Source organism: Argiope bruennichi, chromosome 7 (assembly GCF_947563725.1).
Source record: "Argiope bruennichi chromosome 7, qqArgBrue1.1, whole genome shotgun sequence".
Classification (NCBI taxonomy): Eukaryota; Metazoa; Arthropoda; class Arachnida; order Araneae; family Araneidae; genus Argiope; species Argiope bruennichi.
The window spans coordinates 52,612,479-52,639,530 of NC_079157.1; the positions used below are offsets into that span (position 1 = coordinate 52,612,479).

At 31.0% G+C, this 27,052-nt stretch overlaps 1 protein-coding gene across 4 annotated transcripts in view; it reads right to left on the bottom strand.

Annotated features, from left to right (window-relative positions):
- Positions 1 to 27,052, bottom strand: part of LOC129976007 (cyclin-dependent kinase 6-like) — a 247,565-nt gene that overhangs the window by 89,947 nt on the left and 130,566 nt on the right. For all 4 annotated transcript variants that reach the window (XM_056089338.1, XM_056089336.1, XM_056089337.1 and 1 more), the window contains one exon: positions 19,153 to 19,503. In XM_056089338.1, the coding sequence (XP_055945313.1) occupies positions 19,153 to 19,457 (305 nt within the window). In that variant the 5' untranslated portion in view covers positions 19,458 to 19,503. The remainder of the gene's footprint in view (positions 1 to 19,152; positions 19,504 to 27,052) is intronic.

The following is a 27,052-nucleotide window of genomic DNA, read 5'->3' on the forward strand; positions in this document are numbered from 1 at the left end:
TAAAAACTGAAAAATCTTTATCTGATTCTTTAGGGACTTTTAATCATTATCCCTCCGAGGACTCAGATATTAGAGATAACATGTTGCCGGATAAATAAGCTGGTTTTCGTTTCAATGACAGTATTGTGGTTATGTTGACCACATTTCGAGTAATGAAAAGCACATTTTTCAGGAAAGCCTAGTGATGGTCATTTTGTAACTGACCATAATATCTTTGTCTTCGTGACGATCGCATGAGTTTGCATACTACTTTTAAAAATGCATTTTATGTTTTGATATAATTTAATTTCAAAATTAAAGTAATTCGTATTCATATTAAAAAAAAATTAATAAAAAACCTTTGGAGGGGTAGAATTAAAAAAAAAAAAAAGACAGTTTCCAGTTTTCAAATATTTCTAATAATTAAAAGAAACAAATTAAAAGTTTTAGTTTATACTTGTGAGAAATGTACGCTTTAATTACTTATCAGGAATCTAATACTTCTGCTAAATTTACACCATGAAGTGAATAATGCACTGAATCCGAAAAACTCAAAATTCTGAGAAAATTCATGACTGAAGGGAAAAATTCATGTATGGTAACAAATTCATTTGGGGGGGGGGATTCTCATAATTTAAAGAGGGGAAAAAATGTCTTCTTTTTATTTTCATGATGGTAATCTAATTCGAAAACTCCGTAAGCTTTTCGGAATTTTTTGCGATTAAAGGGAAGGAAGTTGTGACTATTTTTATTGCCGTGCCCAAATAATTTAGGAGGTGTTGCCAAAATCCAACTCGAGATTTTTACATGACCGAAAGAAATTGGCAACAGTAAGAAGTTAGTTTGTAAACCGGAGATCTTCGATTCAGAAATTTTCCCTTCTTTTACTCCATTGAGAATACGATCTTTTCTTTTCTGAACTGTAAACAGGATGAGCCGAGTGGGGAAAAAAACAACAAAGAAACAAGCAAGAAGGGTTTGCAAGTTTCCTGTCACGAGAAAGGTCACCTTCTGCAACAACAATAGAAATGGCGGAAACTAGTCCGTAATTAATTCGTTATTATAACATGGTGCGAAAAAGTAAAACACGACACCAGAAAATCTTAAAAGCAGATGAAATCAATTGATATTCTCAGAACGTCGCTTTTCCACGATTGCATAACAATCTATCTATGCCCTCCTACGATGAGAATCCACCTCGAAAGTATCTTGACGAGAAATTGTGAAGTTTAGTAATACTCTTACAATTAGATGATCAGAACTAAAGTCTGTTTAAGGAGGGAAGGGGGTTACTTACCTAATAAATAATATAAAATTCACTTTACTGACAAACAGATCTCTTTGATAAATTCTATTGATACTTCTTTTCATCAACATTCATGATCCCAATAGGCATTTATGAATAAAAATAAAACCCATTAATTAATAATAATTTTTATTATAACCATTTGAATACTTAATGAATGTCAGAAATAAGATAGTTCCGTAATTGTCTTCTATAACTGAACTAGCCGCCGGGAGACAACAGATGATTCGTAGAGAATATTAACCATATTTACTTCAGTTAAATCGCTTATGCCGGAATTTCATGCCCATGATTTCGCCAAATTATCAGACATTAGGTCGAGCTATTTTGTCTCTTATGCATGCTCTGTTTACTGTGTATGAACCTTTCAAATAGAGATCAGTCCCATGACGTCAGGGCTCTATTAAAAATGCAAATATCCGCTTCATCTGTCTTCTGAATTTCGCGATATTTTTGCTTCATTTTTTATACACCTCGTAAACTACATAGGTATTATACATAATCCTTCTTCCTTAGCTTTCAGCGATGGAAGAAAATTGCCCAATTGAATATTTAATGAAATAATGAAAACGGTTTGAATCAACAAGGCAACAATGTAATCTGCTTGGGGGCGGGGGCACCTGCGAAAATTCAGCATAAATACGTACGATCACTAAATTGGTATCATTAAAAAGAGAATAATTCAATTTTAAAACGGAGTAATAACCAATTTTGTGCAATAAAATTTTTAGAAGTTTTCGTGGAGAAACACCAAATTCAGCTCAATTTTTAATCAATTAAAAAAAAAAACTTCTCTGAAGTGAATCTGTGCCAATTTGGTAACTGCAGGTCAAAAGATCTGACCTGCAGACACACGCACGCACAAACACATCTTTATTATTAATAAAAAATTATATAGATAGATTTTGAAGAATCGGGCAAAAATTAAGTGTAGTCAAAATTTTCAATATTATATCGTGATTTGCAATTTTCTTTCTCCGATTTTCATTTACAGGTAACTTCACGTCCAATACTTTCAAAATAGTTAAAAATTAAAAGCATCTAATTTAATACAATTAAGCAGCCAATAATTTGCTTCTGTTGGGAAAATATCATCGTCGATTTTTCTTCACAGAAAACGGGTAAGATGTGCCTTTAATGCTAAAAACCTATAAAATGAATTTCAAACCTATCACTACTAATAATAAGAGAAAATATGTGTATATGTTAATGATGGCGCTCTACAAATCAGACCATTTGATCTAAAGTTATTGAATTTGGTTCAAATATACGTCGGAAAATAGAAATGTCCATCTTAGCTTTTTTTTTTTCCTTTTGAAAATTTGATTGATTAAAAATTAAGCGAGATTTTGGCGTTTTTTGGCTTTCAAAGTTATTCCAACACAAAGAAATTTGTGTCATTTTAAAAAATACAAATGTTTTTTCGAAGCAATCAGCTTTATTAAAAATGCCAAATAATCACAGAAATTTTTCTGCGTAAATTTTAAAAAATAAATTTATTGTTGAAATGAAATTTAACCTTTTTTTATTCTTTCAAAATATGTTTAATCGCATGATTTTTTCTCCTCATTTTTAATAGTTATGAATTTTATTATTATTATTTGCGCAGTTTGCAGGAGGAATTAGTAAGTGAAGTTCCATTTTCATGAAAGACAATGTGCAATTAGAAGATGGATTATTCAGATAGTTACATTTTTAAAGATACTACAGTTTCATATTTAAAACTACTTGATTGAGAACATCATGAATATCAAGTTACGCAAAAGAAATTCGATTGAAATTAAACAAAATCAATATTCCAACTAACCAGCAAGTCGTCAAAGTTGGCTAGCTGAAAAAAAAAAGAACCGCAAGTGAAAAAATTTTGATAAATCATGGGATGGAAAAAACTAAAAATGTCAACGACAATTACGTCACATATATTTCTTTCAGCTTACAAAGAAACAAATGATGCATTACTACATTCTTATCTCATTTGAACATGATAGTAATTTTATATAACTACTCCATGATACTGCGTCATACCTTACACATTTTAAAAAACGCCTACGCGCAAATAAGGTTCGTCCTTCCCATACAAGCATTCTTCACAATTCACCTCATCACAAAATTATCATAAGGGCATCCGGTAAATAAGCTCTCGATAACAGATGATCATGATAATGATGAGAAGGAAATATTTATGAATCACACCCTCCCTCCAGATTCATTTATCGACGACCGCCTCCCGATGACTCGTTCCCATGTTTTTTTCTTCCTTCACAAAAGCGTCCGCCCTAATTAAGGTCGGAGGGACGGGAAGAAATTCCAGAATATCGAGAAAATCGTCTGATGAAGCGATGGTGATGATGGAGGGTGACCTCATCGCGATCATTCATCGATCATCAGACACGGCGGAGGGTGACCGGAAGTGGCGGCGGTGGTCTGCCTGCCTCATCAGAGGTGAGCCATCGCCGATCAAGGACGACAGATTGCGCGATTTACCTTCTTTTTTTTCCCCACTACCACTTGTTGACACTCACTTCGACTTTCCTCAGGCAAGGGTCGAAAAACAAAGCGCATCATCATAAGTAAAAAACGTGGGTGTGATGGGAACACTGAGCGTGCTATACAGATATTTTGAAAAATGAGACCTCCCAAGTTAACGTAACTGCAGCTGATAATCCTAACAGTTTAAATGTTGCAATTGTCTATAATAGTTACTTTCTAGAATGGATATGAATTTTCTTAAATAGACGGAATTTAGGCTAATCCATTCAGATTTCCGTCAGTTGTGAAACAAAAATTCACTTATCTCCTGCATTTTGTTAAATGTTATCCATAAAAGTTTTGAGTGAGGATGGTAAATTTTTAATATCCAAATGTAATCATCACACCCGTGTTCTTAACAATCATGAATAACGTGTACTCTTGACAACTATGCCCTATATTGAGGGAAAAGACATTAAAAATAGAGTTTTGAACAATTTGAATGTTCTATAGGCGGTGTATCAATAAAAGTTTCAGTTTTCTTGATATTTTAATCTGTGATTATATTTTCATCACGTAGCGACGACATCGACAATCTTCACAAAGGACCATATCCAAATAAAATTCTTTTAAAAATGCAAATTATAATAATTAAAACTTTAGAAAGTAAGACATTAAAAGTGTAGTTTAGAACAATTTAAACGTTCCAAAGCTGGTACATGAGGTTCAATAAAAGCTTCCCCTCTCCTAGCATTCTAATCTGCGAGTGTATTTTCATCACGTATCACGACATCTGCAATCGTAACAAAAGGCCATATCCTGATATAAAAAAAAGAATCTTAAAAATGCAGTTTATGGCAATTAAATATAGAAATTAAAGCATTAAAAATGTGGTTTAGAGAAATTTAAAGGTCTCAAAACTGGTACATTAGACTATAAAAGTTTCCTCTTCTCCAACATTCTAATTTGCGAGTATATTTTCATCACGTAATCATGAAATCTGCCATCTTAACAAAAGGGTCATACCACGATAAAAATATCTTGAAAATGCAGTTTATAGCAAGTTAAATGCCCCAAGTTTGGTATACTAGATTCATTAAAATCCTTTCCTGTCTTGGTATCTGAAACTGTGAATATATGCTAATTTTTGACATCTACTCCTAACAGCCAAGAAATGCTACGGTTGTAATTAATCAATTGCACTGCTGATTTCTTATATAAATTTCCGTATGACCATTTATTTTGCACAGAATACTGGAAATCTTTAAAGTGAATTTTAAATCCTAATAAAATTTTTCTCTTATAAGTAACTACGCGATGCTCATTGCAGTCGCCATCGGCGATTACTAGTCCACAATAACTTATAGTAGTGTTTACTTTCAATCAAATCTTTTATGCATAACTTAATTTCCACAATTCCCTCAAGGAATATTTGTATGCATCTAATTATAATAGAAACTGAAACCGTATTAGTTCCATAAGTTAACGCCTTTCATAAAACACAGAATTTAAAAGCGTAAATGTCCAATTCATCTAACTGATGCGGAATAATAACTTCACAATCTTGTTCATCAAATATTGAACAGAACACATTTTCCTAAGTCTTCAACAACCGAAGGAAATCAGCGATAAAATATATGAAGGAAAAATTGAAAATGTTAGAATTTTTTTCAGAGCAAAAATGTAATATAGTATTAAAAATTAGGGGAAAAAATTACACGGAAAAACAAAATTTCACTTAATTTTTAATTAATTAATTTAAAAAAAAATCCCACCTTTCAATATTATATATATGTCTGTGTGTGTGTGTGTGTGTGTGTGTGCCGTGAATGGTAGCGCGAGCGTGCACAAACATACATATTTATTATTAGTAGTAATAGAGACAGTAATTCTTGTTCTTTGAATCCTTCATTAATACAACTTAATAAATTTGGAATATTTTTCTTTTAGCTCGAATGTTATCACCACAATAATATGACAGTATTAAACATTTTAATTCCAAAAGCATATAAGTACATTCTGGATGTTTATTACCTCATTTCGCATAAATTAAGATTGAGTAACTACCTATCTATATAAACGCATATTTAAAAAAGCAAAGAGAAAAACGAAAGAACCCAGAAAAATATTTAAAAAGATTTGAAATTGTCTCAGATACAATTTTAAAATTTAATATTTTTTCTGCATATTTTTCAAATGAACGAACTTGTGTATTTATGCATATGTTTATTTAATACATATTATTACAAATAATTTAAAGAAAGGAAACTTCTGCGGAAACTTTCCGCATAGCTTATTTTATATGATGCACTTTCACATAGTAAATATAATTGAGCATAAACCTCTAATAAGACACTGCATGACATCCAAAATTAAATAGACGACAATATTTGATGTGCTTTAGCATCGGTACGAATTGATTTCAATAATATGGATATGACTACAGGCAGTCGAAAAATGTGACTTCCTTAATTTGCAGTACATATCTATTCAAAGTTCGGAAACTCTAAGCAGTTGCAACGCACTGCAACAGAATGTCGCAAACACAAAAGAACAAACACTTCATGGCAAATTTTATGCAGAGCTCAGCGAAACGAGAGCGCGAATAACATTAAATATTCCTTCGAAAATGGATTTCATCGCCTTTTACTTTCGGATGCATTCATGGCCTTTTAATATTTATCTTCAATAATAACATATTTCTTTTGAAGTTGAATTCCGATAATTCTGCCAAAACTATGAATAGAAACAGCCGAGCGGACCCGCTTTAATAGCACGGAAAGCTGTAAAATACTCGAGATAGCCGCGTCTAGAATCCGGCAACTGCAAAATAAATCGAGACAATTTGTCTCGGTGATGACAGGGCGGCAAGGGAACTTTACCCACCTATTATGTACAGGAGTCGTGAGTGCGGGCCGAATCACCATATTCTACACCTTGATTAATGGTACCAGAGGGCTGACTGGCGTTTCCTGTTATCCGGCCAGTTCCGTCTAGGGAGACAGCGCTCTTAAATCAATTGGATTACACTATTAATGTTCTCAGTTACGAATTAAAAGTTTCACATGGCTTCTTGATGGGCGATGTAACTCTTGACAAAATAGTATATTTTGATCCCTCGTCCATAATCAGCTCTACAAGTGGAATAAACGCAAATATAACTGTTTTCGTGGGTCCTACCAAAACTGATATTCATGACTTCTTTACCCTCCTTGCTCTCTTCTTGTCGCTACACTACTGTGTTTGAAGAAATGTATATAACCAGGGCTAAAGGGAGTTCAGTACGTTTTTCCCACTTTCCAAAATAATTTTCATGGTGTTCTAAAAGAGGTAGGTGTCAGGAACATCTATACCTCCATGTCCCCTATCGCTACTTACTGTTTATTCCTGCGATGCAACAAATTTAGATATGACCTATCTTAAAGTAAAAAAATATTTTGTCCTTATGGCCATACAAATATCTAAGCATAAGAAATAAAACAACTTATCGAAATGGAGGAAGAAATAAAGGAATTAAAAAAATGGCGAAGAACAATATAAAAAATGAAGTGGAGAAGAAAATAAAGCTGATAGAGAATATCTTCATTCCTGCTGTTTCATAATTAAAAGATTGTAAATAAAATGTTCCGATCTCCCCCCCCCCCGTAAAAAGTATTTTTTGAACCAGAAATTAGGGTGTCTTAATGAGAATTACAAGGAGAGATATAAATTTTTATTCATTCCTTTCGCTTGTAGTGAAAGCTTATAAGAAAGTTAACAGCTACGCTACCCGGGCAATTGCTTTTGTATCGTGGTCATGTTACTGGGCTGCGAGCCACAAGGTCCCAGGTTCTATCCTCGCTCATAACAATCCGCTACACGCTTTTCAGAGTCTACAGTTGAGAAGAATGTTATTAAAGCTATAAAGTTAAGGGGAGATCACTCTCACCAGTGGATGATAAAAACCTTAGTTGAGAAGAATGTTATTAATGCTATAAAGTTAAGGGGAGATCACTCTCACCAGTGGATGATAAAACCCTTAGTTGAGAAGAATGTTATTAATGCTATAAAGTTAAGGGGAGATCACTCTCACCAGTGGATGATAAAAACCTTAGCCACAGAGATTGAGCTATGGTTAAAAATTCACTCCTCATGCCCATTTTTATAGTTCCAAAAATGTATTAAACAGTTTCATATATTTCGGTCCATCAATATAAATAAATTTCTCTTTAAATCATCAAGATATTTTTAAATGGTTCTTTGTACTATCCGCCCCGAATTGTGACATTCAAATTCAAAATTGGCAGAGTTTACCCATATTTCACTGATTTTGTAACATTTTACTTTGGACATCTGCACTTTGATATCAAATAGAAGACACACATGTGAAGCTTGCAAAGCCTCATTTGAAACTGCGCTACATGTTTTTATTACATGATTTTTTTAAAAAAATCATGAAACCAAATTTCATTGCAGTACAGAATGGCGTTTACTATAAATATTATACTAAATTCATTTTATTATTTCAGCTTTTAAGACTAAACCATCGTCTAAAATATTCTTCTGAGTTTTTCGCAGCATCACATAACTTTTCCTTGAATTTTCCTTATGTGTGGAACTAATACATACGTCTAAAACTAATTCACGTATTCGTATATCCAATGATGAATTATTCTGAATGATTCCTGGGAAACAACAAAACTTGATTTTCCCGTGTTTATTAATTAAATATTTCAGCCTTGTTGACTAAATTTCAAATTATGCTTTCTATCTCATTCATTCACTCATTGTTAAATGAATTTCTAAATGTTTCCGTAACTTGCATGAAGACGATGTTTTTATAACTCTGATTTTAAAGCATCTCCAAATGCCTATAAAAGTTAGTAGTCCTTAAAATATTATGTTTCTTTAATGTGTTATTAATTAGGCAAACTATATTTTCTAACCCATTCATTAAACTTGTTCAATAAATTTCTACTCACTTCCGTAAACTTATATGAAGCTTATGTTTTAAAACCATAATAATAAAAATCCCTATGTATGTTAGTTGCCCTTAGAATCGCGTTTCTCTAGTGTCTCATTGATTAAGAGAAACCAAAGTATTTTATCATTTTTATATTTAAACCATGACACATACATTCCACAACAAACCATGAGATGGAAAAAATACAACCTGCCATCACAAGTAACGAAGCGAACGAATTGTTTTGATTAAAAAGGAAAGTCACATGGTTATTTCAAAGCATGCTAGCCTGCTTGAAATGATGAATCACCAATGACAGAAACTATTTGTGGTTTATTATCAAGGCAAACAAACGAAACACAACGAGGTCCACACACAGCAAACCAGCGATTGATTCTAATCAGATAAGAGCTTGACCGCAATCTGAAATGGGGTATGTTGAGTGTGGAAAGGGTCAACCGCAGAGATCTTGACCTTGGAATGAAAATTAACGGAAGAAGGGGTGGGGAGTAAACCTAAGCGACCATTGGTAATCGTTTCCGGCCTTTGTGAAGAAAGATTTTTCTGTCGAATTAGAAAAATGACTAAACAAAAGTAGAAAATTATTGACATGGGCAGTTTTCTTCTACCTAGCTATCACAAATACCTTTGGTTAACAGAGCTGGATTATCAAATACGAAAAGTAAGTAAATGCCTAGTGACCCCAAGAAGCAGTAGGGTCCAAAGATTTTTTTTTTTTTTTGAGTGCGTTATTTTTGGGATAAATTAAATTCATGCTTTCATTTGATTTATAACGCCATTTATTCGAACTTTTTAAAATAAATAGTCATGTATCTTTAAAATTTCAGAATGTTATTCTTATTTTCAATGTTTTGAAATTCGCAATGGATAAATGCAGTACATTTTTTTGCAGTTGCATTATTGACTCAGTCATGAATTTTTAGTCCGAGTTAAAAATTGTGCTTTATTTTATTTTATTTTTTTACTAATTGTACTGTTTAAAATTATTTTTTAAGTTTATATTCAGCCATTTTACATACGAGAAACTGAAATCAACTTTTAAAATTTGAATTAATTATATTATTATCTTTTTCTACAAAGTAATATTTTAACTGCTTATATCTGTGCAAGCAATTAAACATAATATAAAAAATATAACAAATATAGACAGTACATGCAGTTTCAATAAGCTTTCCATATATATAACGAAAATCGATGAAAAATCTCAAGGTACTTGGGGGGAAAACATTCATTATACTTTATTTTATTTATAATGCTATAATACTCACAAACAATCAGCATTCCAGATGACAATTAAAGAATTTTCTAATTAACGCTTTAGGGATAATTAGAAAGATGCGCCCTATCCTTGCTTAAATTTTTTTATGCATGGTGGGGTAGACTTTAATCCATCTTGAAAATTCGAGGCTATTCGTAGTCATTCAATTTAATATTTTACTTAAAAGTTTCTCATTCATTTGGCAATACTATCCATCAGTAGTAAATTGTTTGTGCTGCTATAGTTAAGGTTGGCGCAGTGTGTGAAGTAGTGAATTTTAGTCGTTAATAATGATATACCTTGTTTATAACGGTATACATTGTGAGTATGGTATACATGTTATTATGAGTGAATAAATTGTTTTGTAATTAAAAACTGTTATTTAATGTTTTATATTAATTTTGTAGTTGTGAAGTGGTGAAATTATACATGTTTCACCCTGTAAAAAAGTACTTACTGAGATGTTAATTTTTTTTCTAAATTTAAATTTTAAGTTAAATAATCGAAAAAAAATTTTTTTCTTCACATTTTTTTATTCGTAAAATTTTTTGTGCATCTAGGGTTTTTTATTTTCTTTAAAATCGAGTGCCTGGAGGAATTAAACGCTTCCCAGCATGTATATAATCTGCATAAACTATAAAATGGATAATTAGCAATCAGTTTAGAGGAATAACGTATGGCAAAGTAATAAACGTGTGATTTTCCTCATTATAATAACAAATTTTTAATTTCTAAATTTTATAATTATTTTCAAAATTATGGAATGAAAAATAAAAAGTATCTTTAGAAACTTTAAAATAATTAGTTTTAAATGAATTGTCATTAGAAGTGCATTTAATTTGACAAAAAATATAAAAAGAGGTAAATCGTTTAAAAAATATTATACGTAATGATGTTTCGAATCTTCTTTATGTTGCGTTGTAAAAGCTATTTTTGGCTGTGCTTCGCAAAACACAGTATCATATAGAAGATAGAATACATATGCAATCATTTTTAATTAATCCAATTTCTTAAAACAATTTTCTAATCACTTGAACTCCGGTTTCACAGCAACTTTAAACTGAACAGGCTTTCAATTTAAAATAGAACTAAAACATTGTGATGGCAATTTCGTTTCCGAAAACCATATGGCTTCAAAATAATTCACTACGTTGTCTTTTTCATGCTTCCTCCCTTCCAAGTCTCTACGTTGCAACGTGCAAGTCATGACTTAAGCAAAGAATGACAAATAAAAAAATGATCTATTTCTTTAAAATTATGGAGAATAAAAATCGTTAATGAGATCTCTGCCTGCTTTTTCAATAAATATTTTAGAATCTCAGTGACACACACACGCGCCGCATATTATAGATCTAAACATATAATAATTTGTACTTCCAATGGTTTGTCAAATGAGTTTCATTATTTCAAGAAACAAATTCTAATTATATTATGAAGAAAAAAAGGAAAGGGTGGTGATGGGGGGGGGGACAAAAACCTCAATTTTCTTAGATATTAATTATTTAGGGAACTAACTGATTTTTGACATTTGACCAATTCTTGACCTATATCAACATACTGGCATGAGCATCATTTCTTTTATGTAAGCACTAAAACTTTCAGAAACAAGAGTGATTAATTAGGACAAAATAGGTAATTAAATCACAAAATAAATAAAAGTAAACAAACTTAATATTCAGAGAATCATTTTAGTAGATTTTAGAACATTCTAATAAAACTAAGAAAAGAATGTCACCTTTAGGCTCGGTCTAAACCACTATTATACAAAAGAGTAAAAAGCCTGCTCAATACAATTATTTAATAACTTCCATAATTCAACATATCAAAATATGCTTAGATTCAAAAAAAATTTTGAATCAATTAAATGAAAAATCAAAAACATATACACCATCATATATTTTCCAATTTTGAAATCGTGCCTCCTAAATGATATTGCATAATAAAGGAATAAAATTTTAAATTTATAACAATATAAAAATATACTAAATTATGTAGTAAATAAAAGGTAATGATACAAAAGAACAATTATTACGATTTACTATTCATGAAAAATGAATAAAGAATGCGACTGGCATTTCAAGGGCAAATCAGGTTCAAGTTTTATTAAATATTCATTAATTATTTCTTTTATTAATGACATGATTAAAAATCTAGTTTCGCAAACATATTATGTGTTGAAAGGTATTAAAAATTGTATAGCTTCTTCACAAATATATTCACCTTGTTTTTTTTTAAATAAAAATTGTATAAGTTACATTTTTTTTACACTCACTCAGAAGATTTCTATCACATGAAATATCTATAAGTTTTCTTTTCCTCGACCTGAAACATTATTTAGCACGGAATATATAATATTATTATTAAAAATTTACACAAAATATCGAACAATGCGCAATTTTGCATCCTGTGTATTACAACCAAAAATAATATAGTGCATCCATAATGATACATGTACCGTTATTTGAAAATCTCTGACCTAGATCAAAGTAGGATTAAAAACAAAGAAAGACTAAGACATTCAGCATTCATTTTAACTAAATAAATAAATAGTTCGTGTTTTACCTATATGAAATATTTTGGCACTCCCATTTGTTTCCATAAACATGTTAAAATACAAAGGAAGTTTCAAATTTGTTACGAATTCTAAATCTTTTCATTAAATTGCGACAAGATAAAATCAAACCGTTAATTTATAGTTTAAAGACCAAAATTGCTTATTTTTTTTTGGAACAGAACTGTTAATTTACTTATTTTATTTTTCAAAAAGTGTTATTAAACCACTTTATTTATGAAAAACATAAAGATATCTAATTATAAAGCACAATCGCAGTAGAAGTTTAAATTGAAGAATCCTATGGAATTTCGCCTACTTCACCCATGGCAACCCCAGTGCAGTTTCCGTGGAAATATGCAAAAGAAGCGGCGAGGCAAGGACCGGAATTCACATAAAAAATTCCAATATCGGCTCGAAAAAGAGCTCCCCTCCAGGGGGAACCGGTCAGTGGAGCTACATTCCACGCTGCCTCGGCCCAAGTGGGCCTTCAACCCTCATTCAAGGTGATCCTTCCTGAGGTCGCCACCCCCTCCCCAAATCACTGTTTGCAGGAACGCACCTACACACATAGCTAATCTTCACTGGAGATAAGATGTCAGGAACAGAGTACTCGACACACACGATAAGGTGGCCCTTGAAACTTTCATTCACGCCGGACTGAATGGGAGAGTAAATAACTTGGAAACAGGGCTTCGTATAGGGGCAGAAAAATGATTTTTGAAACTTAACATGTCACAACAGAAAATGCGAAGTAGAAGGGTGTTTTTTTTCCCCCACATTATTTTAGGACATTTTTCTTTAGCATCTTAACTAAATAATTGAGATAATATTAATTAATGTGAAGAATAATCGCAAGAATCTGAAATTCAATTATTAATTTTGTTTATTTTAAATCCACGAATTTATGGAGAAATACATAGAAATAAACTGTTTCCAAAATTTTGCTCTAATTTTGTTTAATTATATTAACCTCCCGTTTAAAAGCAATATTGCGGTTTATTATTTGCAACATTAAAAGGTCCTAGTACAATTTTGAATCTCGTACAGTACTTGGGCTGGCACATTCCTCTACAACATTTCGTACCACACCAGCGAAAGGATGTTTGGCCCACGATGTCAGATTTACCGTGCACCAGGCCTGAATACAGAACAGATTTTTTAGTAGAATAGTATTGCTAGAAGTGAGCCTTCTGGGCCCGAAGCCGAGACTTTACACTAGGTCAAAGTAACCAGTTACAGTTCTAAATAACCGTTTAAAAAGATTTATATTATCAGAAATAACTCTTGATAAAAGTAACATAAAAAAATTTGCGACGTGCTTGTACTCGGTGAAATAGTTTTTATTATAGTATTAATACAAATAATAGTAAAGATTTTTTTAAATATTTTCTTTGAAGCACTTATATTCTATATGAAAAAATAATAATAAAAGTTGCTTCTACAGAAAGTTTCACTTGATTTTGAAGTGATAAAGTATTTTAAACAAATGAGGTCGCGACTGGGCTGGGGGGAGGGGGAGATCGGAAATTCAAAAACCAATATGGTGTTTTAAACTCTTTCCAATCTAACATTTTAGTAGTCTCTCTCCTTAAAAAACATTTGGACTACATTAAAAAAAATTACTCTTTACCGGAATTTATTACATTTTTATAAACAACTACAACAACAACAAAAAGGGACGTTTTTTTTTATAAAATTTGTGCTTTGCAAACATTGAAAAAGGATGCGCTGTTTCCGATGTAAAAAACATGCCCCTTCTTTTTAAGTAAAATAAAAATAGAAACTTCTAAAAACCTTTACTTTCGACTATTTCTTAAATCGTTTGGGGCTTCGAAATTGTAACAAAAATTATTAAATATTAAATTTTCTAATTAAAATTCCATTCAAAATATTAATTTTTAAGGAACTGAGTTAGAAAAGGTTATGATAATTATAAATATTGAATTTCTCAATGAGTTTTTAAAAGTTCTACGCGAAAAGGCTCTACCGCAAGCAGCTTGCTGAATTTATTGTTTTCCAGTAAAAAGAAAAAAAAAAAAAAAAAAAAAACCTCAATTCTTTTATATGTATGCACATAAGAATGCCAATTATAATTTACGGTTTAAAAATGATACTGATTATAGGTTATGCAACTATTTTCTCAAATGAAATTGTAACAAAAGGTATAAAACAGTAAAATAGCCCCCCCCCCCGTTAATGCATGATTTTTACAGTTGTTTTTTTAAGGATTAAATTTAATTTTTTATTACAGCCACGATAGCTTACACACAAATTAATTTTATATTTCCTTAGTAAAAGGTAATAACGCGTGTGTAAATAAACATGATTGTTAAAAATTTAAGAGAACACACACACACACACACACACACACACACACACACACACACACACACACACACACACACACACACACACAGTATTTTTTAAAATCAGCTCAAACTAAAACAATGAAAAACTTAGTTGCAAAATATACTTAAAAATTCATTCAAATTAGAGTAAACGTGCACGGAAATAGAATTATAACACTGAAAACCCAAGTTTTTGGATTCTAATGAGGCATAAAAAAAGGCTTTGCCTCAACAATATGCTTCAAAATTACTGAGAAAGCTTGGCAGTTTTAGATTGAACGGTCTACCCAATATAGCATGTTTAATGTTTTTGTATCAAATATACAGAATGTCTCAAAGTTTAATTTCATACAGTATCCAATTTAGAGGCATTATCATATTAAAATATAATATTTCTCTATGACGCGTTGAGAGAAGATGAATATTCAAAGCATATTTTTAAATATAGCGCTTTTAACCTTTGTTTAATATGGTACGGAAAATAATATATTGTGGAAAAGTTTCCCTTTCTGTTAATGAATTGAGTCCAATATCAGATAGAGATTCACAACTTATAATAAAAGGCAATGCCAAATTTCATCCATTTAGTTATTGCCTTTCCGAGCTATTGACATTTGAGGGACCGAGAATACATTGCAATTATTTCAAATATACTTTCTTTTAGACAGAGAGACCTGAAAAACTGAAATTCATCCATACCTGGAGGTGGAAATTGTTAATGCTTGTTCTTTTACCTTAAATTCTGTTTGCAGATCGATAAAAAATATTTTTCAGAAATTCTGATTAATACAGTGTTAATTCATATAATCATTGACTTAAATAACATTTTTCTTTGTTGAACATGGGTTCCTTCTCTTGGTGGTGGTGGGAGGGGATTTTTATCCAACTGCCAATTCGTGACCTTCGACAGAAATTCGTGACCTGAATTAGAATCCATGAATTTGCTAACTTTCATGACTACCAGATATTCGGTGCGTATTTCACACAATCGTGAAAAAGATACGTAACTGAGTTAATTTACGAGTCACATGATAAATGTAACTGCGCATGTCATCTAACTGCCTGTTGTCATGAGGACCACTTTGATGACGTCATTTTTTTTTTCTCCCTCGCAAAATGCAAATATATACCGAAACTAAGTTGGCATGTTTCATGTATTACGCAAGCATGAATTCCCCCCATTCTGTTTTAAAAACTACGTCAGGCTCATTTTTAAGATGAATTACATTTGATATTTAACATGCATCAGAAATGAATAGTTCGAGCTTTGTATAATCTAAATAGTAAATCCGTATTTTGTCACTATGTACACAAATAAATCACCCTCCACGACGATCTCCTTCCGCTTTCTCTCGAGGATCTATAACATCCTCTAATGAATCACACAGAAGAGGGGGAAAGAAAAAAAAAAAAAAAAAAAAGAGGAACCGAGTCGAAGTCTTACTTTACAAACAATTCGCTGACGAACACAAATGGATCTTTCATTAAGCAGGATAGATGCATTAAGCACTTCCTTAGCCGACGACGAACAGTTAATTTAGCGCAATTTCCGTGGACGCCCCCAGAAAAAAAAATATTCCCAAAACTCGCCTGTTGACACACGCGCACGGACCCCAATTACTCTGAGCACACATCCTCGATCCAACAGGTCATCTTTTGTGCCAATAGAAATCGACTTGAAATATAGCCCGGAAAGAAAACATAAAAAAAAAAAAAAAGTAACAAAAGCCCGAGATCTTCGTGAATGAGCCGAGGCCCATTTCCATAATAAACACACACCCAGAGCAGCAGAGCCAGCGAAACTATTTCCCGTAAATCCCATCTGATCAAATAAGGAACCTGCAACATAAAATAATCACTGAAAATCTGCTGTTCTTGAATTATAACAATAACAAGAAATGCTGGGAGTCAATAACCTAGACGAACAGGATATGGATTTCGGTATGTGTCTGCCAGGGTGGAAGGAAGGAGAAGGGATGAGTGACGGCTGACGATAGCCGGAGTAATACACTGTGGCAAGTTTGTGACAGCTGTTTATCTTGCTGACGACGCGAATTTCGAGCAGGGGAAAGTGGTGGCAGACGGGAAGAAAATAGTTCAACGGGATAAAGAAGAAAAAAAGAGAAAGAAACGAAAGGGTGGTAAACGGTGTCGTACTTCGGTACATACACGATTAGTCGGAACGAAACTATCCATCGGGGTAGAAAGAAAAATAAGAGCGTTTAAAAAACACTACTAGCAATATAAATTTGCTTCTCTCTGCACACGTAGCCCTCGTTAGTATACATTTGTTCTAGATGTATTTACGAAAAAGTAAGACACACACACACATATTATATATATAAGTCGTTCAGTAAGCAATCATACAAAAAAAAATGATAAATGGATAAATTAACATTAAAAAAATTAATTAAAAATCAAAGGAAAATTATCCGGTGGTAAAATTGATGTGATTATAAAGTTATTTTTTTAATTTTAAGATGGTATAAAAATAATGTTTGTGAACTTATTTGTTCAAAAGCCATGGCAGAAAAACTTTTCACTGTCATATCCCCCCCACCCACCCCTAAACTTTTTATTAGCTCTGTTAATTAGTAATTTAACTGCTTGCTTGACTCTTTGGCACGAATCTGAAACCTGAAACTTCGAAAATCCGAATTCAATAAGACCGCAACTGAATTTTGGATATTTCAAAATTCAGTTGATAGACATTAATCATACTTTCTTTTTCATCAACAAGATTTTCAAAATTATTTATTTCAAATTTTGATAATTAGTCCTCATGGACAACCAAGTATTAACTTTTAACACTTTTTTTTTTTCAAAGTTTGTACATGTAATTTTGACACTTTGATTAGTTTCGATACGAACATTCGCAAAGAAAGATTATCTAACATTAGTAACAACAACAAAAAGTATTCCCTAGGTTACATTTGGAATTTTGACAGTTATATTCTTAATGAGAATAAAATAGATGATATAATATGAAAAAAAAAAAAAAAAAAAAGGTATCCTATAAAAAAGTGAATTTTACTAGATTTTTTTTTGTAACAAAAACTAAATTAGAATTCGGTTTTATTTGGAAAACGCATTTTACAATAACAACTTATGTAGGAGAATCAGTTATTCCATTTTATCTTATTAGCGATTTTAATTATTACTAAAATAGTTTTTTTTTTTTTTTTTTTTTTTTTTTTTTTGAAATAGCTTAAAAATGTTATGATTGAATTCGGTATGTGAAGATGATGAGAAGAGAAATATGAGATTCGAATAACACCGCCTTCACATCTTTAGGCGAAAATTTGCTAAGCAGAAACGGAGCAATGAAAATCGAAGAATACTTGTAAAAAAAAAAAAAAAAAAATAGAGAGATGCTTGTTTAAAGTTGTTGCAAGGAGTTCAAATCAACATCATATGAGGATTTTCAAAAGTGGAATAAACTATAATACGGTGGCTGCCAATTATCACAAGCCAAAAAGAATAATACACTATCAGAGGAATATTTCCCTCTCTGGCATTCTATTACCGTACATTTCGTGACAGTTTTATAAGCGGTACAGTAAGATTTTAATACTGAAAAAGTGCCAGAGAGTGAATAATTAAATAGATTTACAAATTATTTATTTGGTACGAATACTCATACATACGAATAATTTAGTACAAAATATCAAACTATTTCATGTATCATGCAAATGATTGCTACTACTGTTTCCTGTACATTATATGTAAATTCTATATAAAATCATTAAAAAGGATAACAAGAACTCTCTTTATATAGTAATACACGGTGCTATAAAGCAGCTGACAAATGAACATCTCAATTCTCGTATACATCTCTGACCCGAATGGTTCGTAAGTATAGACAGAAATTTTATGTTCGCCTTGAATCAAATCCTGTCATCTTACTGGCGAACATAAAGGGATTTACAATTCAAGAATGGAAGTGTTTTCGTGCCTTTCGCTGCAAATTCTACAAATTTTCAAACTGAAATCTGCACATCAAGCATTTCCTAAGCCTCTCCCCCCTCTTACTGGAATCTAAGTGCTAATTTGATGGCTTGCGTTGTGTTCACCTCGTTCCCCATAGTTCACAGTACAAATAATATCCAGCAACGAGCTGCTTGCGAACCATTCAGCCATTAGTTGTTTCATTATACCTATGAATAATGATATTAGCATATTCAGAGCTTCAATGGAAAGGATAACATCAGCTCAGCCATTTAACTCATTTTAAGACACTCGGCTCCAGATGTTAGACAAAATAAAATTACATACCTCACAACATTCGGATGCTCGAAAGATTCAAGATGCTTGAGTAGAGCAATTTCCCTGAGTGTGCCTAACGGCACTCCTTCCTCAGTGAGTGGTACCCGAATTTTTTTAAGGGCCACGAATTGTCCTTCATTGGCCAGGTCTCTTGCCTTGTACACAGTTCCATAGGCACCAGTCCCTATGAGAGACACTTCTTCATAATTTTCGGCAGTGTCCTGGATAATTCCACTTGGATTTTGCCGCAAGTCCAGCATTGAACTACTTTCGGAGCGAGTCACTTGGCGAGCAGTTTTCTTAGGACGAGGCATGGCCCCAGCAGTTCCGGGGTGCTATGATTCACCACCGGCTCATAGCCTAAGGGAAGAAGAGAAATAAATTACTTCTCAAGAAATAAATGCTATCGGTAATGTATCCACTGTGCACAATGTCTTTTCGGAAATTCCATCAAATTTTGTATCATGTGTAACACTTCTTATATATTAACTGGAACATACCAACTTCAGGAAAAATTGTAAAAACGACTCGTATTGGTGATAATGAATGTATAGAAAAGCTTCTTTGCACAACGGAATGATATTACTATAACACAGTACGAGTCTTTCGTTTGAAAAAGATAATAACAAAAAGAATTTTTCACTTATGAAAAAGCATAAAATAACGTTATGAAAAGATATTTTCCCATGTACGAATAATACAGCACTTTTACAAAAAAAAAAAAAAAAAAAAAAAAAAAAAAAATCTTAAGAAGATGAGAAGAGAAAAAAATATAAACATTTAAGACAAAACAAATCCAAGGGAAAAAACAAACAAACAAAAAACCAGGTATTGATATAAAATTGTTATGTAAGTTTTTTTAATAATGAAATGTTTCAAATAACAAAATATTTTAACGATGGTAATTTTTAAATGGCTCTTTAATTACATCATGTAAACTGGCAAGGCACAACAAATTAAAAATAACTCTTATTCGACTAATACTATCAAGATAAATACATTAAAACTAACACAAAAGAATGTTAATTATGCAAACTACAAGCTAGGTTAATTCAAAATACGATGTTAACTAAGGATTAATTAATATCCGAATTTGTGAGTTTCATTTTTTGTTTTAATTTAATAATAATAAATATATACATTTTAAATGATTCAAGAATTGGATCATGCAAGGGTATGGGATGATAGTATGACCTTGGGTGGTCGCACTTCTCCTTGGCCAATCCTGTGAGGGATTTTATCACGAGGGTAGGTTGCCAACACTTAGAGAACTATATCTTGTCAAAATTATTTCAATGCTCTTACTTAAGCAACTCACTTAAAAACTTTATTTGGAACAAAATTCAGAAAATATTATTTTATTATTTCTCCCATATTCATCACAAATTTATTTATCTAAATGGATTGCAAAAACTGTTGTCTATTTTTCCTATGTCAACTCCGTTCACTATGTGGTGCGGAAGTTTGGAGAGAAGGGTGGCAGCTCAGGTGCCATTCTCATCATCTGATCGGGTTTCAAATTATGAAGTTATCCCAAAACAGCTCTCATACTGCTTTCAGATGGGTCGTTAATATAACTAAACTGTCATTTTTTTTTTTTTTTTTTTTTTTTACACCTACACTCTCTCCTGTCTTCGAATAAATTGTTCTTTATTATTTCTTTTATGATGTCTAACTTGCAAGAGATTTATTTGCCCTCATAACTCATTTTGCTTGCATTTATAAAAATTTATAAACATCGAGATTATTTCCAAATCAGACGCTCGAAAATTCTATCTTTATTAAATTTAGCCTTTAATCTAATTTGCATAATGCGTGCACATTTATGAACCGATTTAAAGACTTAAATCTTTTCGTTTATTTTGGGCCATGCAGTTTTTATATAAGGTAGAATTAAATTCACGTGTAATAAATACATTTAAATGTGTTTAAAATACAAAATTTAAATTGTGGTGGCACCATGGCAAATCTTAAGCTGTAGAATTAGAAGATCGGAGATTTGATTTCAAAAAAAAAAAAAAAAAAAAAAAAAACATCCACTGTGCCTATTAAATCTGTTGAAATCAAAAGGCCTACCACTATTCTAATGTGAAAGCTTGGAAACGTACTGTCGGCTCAGGTATCTTTCTCGGCATTTGATCATGGTTAAAAAATGGTAAAATGTTCATGCAACTTCAAAACGGGATTTAATTTAACTCAACTAAATTAAAAGTATACGGATATTGTGTTACAATTTCTTTCAAGCAATATTCATTTCGGGTTGTGTATGATCAAAAATGATGAAGGGTTGGTTTGTACTTGGAACACATCAGGATTTCTATAAACTATGGTCTTGATCCTCAAAAAAGGGAGTTGAGAGGGGGGACAGATTTTTTAGTTGTAGAACATAAAAATAGTTCAAAAAATCCCAATGAAACATTAAAAAAAATTTTTTTTTTCGTAATATTTGTGTTTGATAAAATTTAGTAGGAAAAAGTTCCCTCTCAAAAACAGGAGGGCAAAAACTTTTGGTAACCCAAAATGGATCATCTGTGAAAATGGCCAGGCATATATGAAAGCGTTATCAAACTTTTAGATCCCTAGATATTCATTTTTTCGCACACTTTAAAAAAGCTGGAATATGTATGTTTGTTATAAGTAAGAATAAAATTATGGCGTACAATGACTTTTTTTTATAGATGTCTGGATGCTCACGTGAAATGAAAACTTATACCTTTATCCGTCACGTGTAACAATCAGTCCACTCTCTTTTTTGCTTGCTTTACTCTATCTTTAACCCAGACATGTTACCGGAAGTAACAGGTGGATAAACCCAATTTTTTTTTTTTTTTTTTTGCTTGTATATTTTCTATTAAGACGCAGATATCGAGAGGATGACTTTTTTTTATTTTTTATTTTTCAATCAAATGCAGGCACTGGTTGATCATGAAATTAATTTTAGTCATGAAATGTGATAACTGGGAGCCGGAAAAAAAAAAAAAAAAAAAATTAAACAAACTTAGTTATTAGTGAAATCTTTTTTGAAATCGATTCAACCGGTTGTCCGAAATATTTTGCATATGCAAGTGGATGTGTGGCTGCAATTTATCGGGAAAGGGAAAAAAAAAATAATAATAATTTAGGAATTATAACATACATGTTTTTATAGAAATTTATTGCATAAATCGTTATCATATAAATTTATAGCTGTAAAAAGTATTAATCTGAATATGTTTGGATTAGAATCGTAATCATTTTTTAAGAAAAATAGATTAAATTTAATGCCGTTACAGAAATTTCTGGAACTAAACTGTTTTGGGCAGATATTATGTAGATGAAAAACAAACTAATGATAACATCAAAGACAATATTCCCAGGCACTATTACAACTAGGCACTCACAAGCTACTTACGACTAAAAAACTGCATTTTCTAATTTGAAAAAAGTTATAATTTTATAGATGATAAAATATTAGCTTAATATTAATAATTTCTAAAGTATAATTGATCAGGTTGCTATCGTTACATTATTTCACTTAGTTATTAAAATATTTATAAATACCAGACATTGCTTCAATAATACTGTGTACAAATGTAGATATCGAACTGTTTGGAGTCATGATTGATAAATAAAAGCACACACACATTTACAAAATTAATAAAATATCAACCTAAAATAAATCATTCACATGTTAAAAATATATTGATGTATGAAACTAAATTGACTAACTTATTAAACGAAAGAGTCGCTAAATATTTAGCATTTATTTATCATACACATATTCCATTTAGAATTTCCCACATTATCTCTTAGACATATTACTAAATGTTATATCCATTAAGTTTTGGGAGGAGGCGGTTATTCGTTTTATTATCGATTAACGCTTTGTTACTCGTTAATTGTTAAATATTAAAACAAAGACTTATTCTGACAACCATATATTTATATATACGAGTATATATTAGAAATATTAACATAAAAAAGAGCCGAATCGCACGTCTTGTATAGTTTGTATAAGTGAAAATGTGTAATGTACAAGGAAAATCCTATAGAATTTTTTTTAATAGACTCAGAAATCAAGACTAAAATAAGCAACAATGCAAAGATTGTGAAAGAAATCAATTATATATTATACCTAGGTTCTTGAATATGGTTTATTTAAAGTCTTAATGCAGGGAGCTTGTCAAATTTTGAATATAAACATAAAAAAAAAAAGAAACTACTTTTGTCTATAAATCATTGCAGAATCATCTAAAATTGAAAAATAAATAAACCGTAACATGAAAATAATGTAATGATATATTTTTTTTAAAAAAATTACACATTTAAAAAGTCATTTTTAAAAATTAACATTTTAAAATATTTTGAATATGACCACTCATAACGGCTTAGATTGCTGGTTAGTTTTTCTATTTGTGAAAATCAGTTACGAGAAATAAATTATTTACCTTTAAGTTACCACTGAGACAAGAGTTGAATAATTTTACCTACTTCTAAAAATTCATGTTGGTTTTTGAATTAAAGTTTTAAATAAAATAAATTAAACTAAAAATAATACCCATTCATTTCATCAAACTAAGTGCACAAACGATTTTTGACATATAGGACATGTCATAATACAGTGAACGCACATATACGAGTAGAAAGATAATAAAAGCAACACAAGAGCTGAAAAAAATAAAATAAAAGATAACTTTGCTAATAATTAAAAAATAAAAATAAAATAATCATAAATTCACTAGAAGAGAAGCAGCATAAACAGTGAGAAATAGTAAAATGAGTCCCAAGTATTTAAAAAACAGGATAACTGTTGTGTTATACAGGGTGATCGATTGAATCCTTTGAAACCCTTTAAATTCAAAACGTATTCAATTTGTATAGACAAAGAAGTAATTTGTACCTACAGTAAAGTGATTATGATGAATTTAGTGAGCACTTTTAGCTACAAAATAAGAAAATTACAAAAACAACAACAAAAAAGGAGGTCGGAAAAAAACTTGTATTATCAAAATGTACAATATATCATAATAAAAACATAGGAAAATACTACAGGAGTTATCTATAAATTTGACAGAAATATTTGTTATTAAAATTATGTACTTTCCTTGATTTCCAAAAAGTCCATTCTAAAATGAAAAAAAAAAAAAAAAAAAAAAAAAAATTCTCCGGTATTTGTTTACATTCTTTCTGACTTAAGCAATGGAAAAATGCAATTTAACCAATGAAGAAAGGAAATAAAAAATAATAAAAAAAAACCCTTCAAAATGCGTACTTGAGAATACATTCTTCAATTTAGAACGAACCTTTTGCTAAGTCACGGAAAGCTCATAATTTGAATCGCAAATATTTTTTCTAATTTTACAGGTAATTCCAGAGACTTTTTCTTTGTTTTTATTATCGTACAGAATACATTTTTCTAACTGAACTGTTTGGCCAATCTTCTTTCTTTTTGAGTTATTTTTTGATCGTACAGAATACATTTTTCTAACTGAACTGTTTGGCCAATCTTCTTTCTTTTTGAGTTATTTTTTGAAGTTTCGGCGATAGGAAAGCAGTATTCTGTCTCGAGAAATTTAGCATAATCACTTTATGATAGGTGCAAGTTACTTCCCTGTCAACACGCCATTTTGAAGGGTTTTAAAGGGCTTTATCGATCACCTTACATATTTAAAAAATTGCATGCGGAATAAAAATAAATTGTCAGAAACATAATTTGATATTTGAAATTTTTTTATAAAAAACAACATTCATTTAACTTAAGTTTACATATAAATGATTTTTAATATATAGGATAGGATATGTCTTCCTATAGAGGACATGAAGGCGTAAGTGGGAAATTGGTAGGCTCACAATCAAGTTTAATATTATATCCATTAATATATCCTATTAATACAAAAACAAAACCCATTAAAATTAAGAAAATTCAACTAAGTAATAAATGAGAAAATTCACGAATTCATTAGAAGAGTGGCAGAAGAAAATGAATATATGGATTTTAAAAATTATGAAATGTATGGTAAAAAAAACGGTGCATGATATGAAATGAATTATTTTTTTTTATTTCTTTCCAAATAAATGTGTTTTTTTGGAGACTAAAAAAACATGATTAAGTTTCCCATTTCAGAAACCTTATCCCGATCTCATTTCTTGCAATCATATCATTACAGAGAGTGCCTCGAAAAATCCCACCACTAGCGACACGACCACAACAAACATTTCATAAAGATGAGTAAAAAAATACAACAGATAAAAAAAAAAAAATAAGAGGCATGTATACATGATCGGCAAGCTGTTCAAACAACCATTTCCTGAATGAAGACGAAAAGGAAAGTAGAAGTTATTATTTCCGTCGTCCAACCTTAGGGAGATGTCGTCAGCTGACTGACTGACGCCCACTGGGAGGCATTTTCCAGATTATGAGGTCATCACAGACGGAAACTGAGGGGGGAGATGACTTCTAATAAAACTAAAAGTGACAATTAAGAATTCTTAAAACATTTTCGAGAACTCATAATTAGCTTAGTTCTCTCCCCCTCCCTTTCCCCACAAATTCCATAACCTTAAATCTTAGTTTTGGCATTATGACAAGGATTTTTCTTCATATACATGAAACTCCTTATTTCAATAATTTTCTTTATTCAAATTTTTTAAATCTTGTTTATCTCTGCATTTCTCGAGCCTTTTAAATCGCCACCAAAATTCGAAAGAGCGAAGAAATGTCTCGTAGAGCAATAAATTAAATATTTATTGCTCTTTTCCAAGTGTGCTTTAAAAATCCGAATTCAATGTAATTATAAATAGGCCGTAAAAAAATCTAGAAAGAAACAGAATATAATTTATATATAGTGTTGCTGAAGAAATTTGGCTAAATAGTTTGGAAACTTTTTCCCCAAAATGTTATAGTTTTGGATTATATTCTTGGACATCCTGGAGTATCTCTGTTTCTTCCAAAAAATTAGTAATTCAATAACGTAGAAAGGAAAGGTTTCTCAAGACACCGTAAATTTTATTTTACTCCCATCATATTTCTCTTTTACGGTTTTTCAAGAATGGCATAGGGGCGTTACTATCGTCTTTTGGCTAACAGCGTCTCTGTGCCACCGCAACAGTTTTTATTAAAAAGTTTGTGACATTCGATGACTAATTGTTGCGTAAAAATTTTGGTAGTGTTTATTTTCAATTTTCATATACATAATTTAATGTTTAGGATTCTCTTATTAATTTTAAGGACATGCACTAAAGCCGTGCTATTTAAATAGTCTCATATTTGTTAAGCTTATGAAGCGCATGAAGATTCCAAATGGAGTTGAATCCCATAATATCATAATGATATTAAAAAAGTAACTATCGAGTGCACCTAGTTTCAAAATGCACATTGTCTTTCAAGGTAGTGGAAGTGCAATGTCAACTTTCAATAATTCCACAAGAATTAAATTGGTATCATTAACATTTTTTTAAATGATTATTTTATTTATTAATATTTTTAGAAGTAAATACCGACAAAATCTTTAATTTTTACCTAATTAAAATTCAACAAAAACGCCTCGAAGTACAGAATTTTACCCAATTAAGCCTATTTGTAGAAACTTTGGTAGGTCAAAAAGACGGCATACAGAGCACCAAAAGACAAAAAAAAAAAAAAAAAAAAAAAAATGTATCATCTTTTATTATTAGAAGTACCAATGCATAAATAAATTTAAAAAAAAAAGAAAAATATATTTTTATTTTTAAAAATTTGTTTCATAAGAAATGTACTTTTCGAACCTGTAATCGTCTGCAATTTCGAATCTGTAATTAATATATATTTCAAAACTCAATATTAAAATATTATTCTGAAATCACTGTAATAAATTTTTTATCGAATAATATTGTTTATTTTTATAATAAATAGCAAAATAGTAATAATAGTAAAAAAATAGTAGCAAAAAAA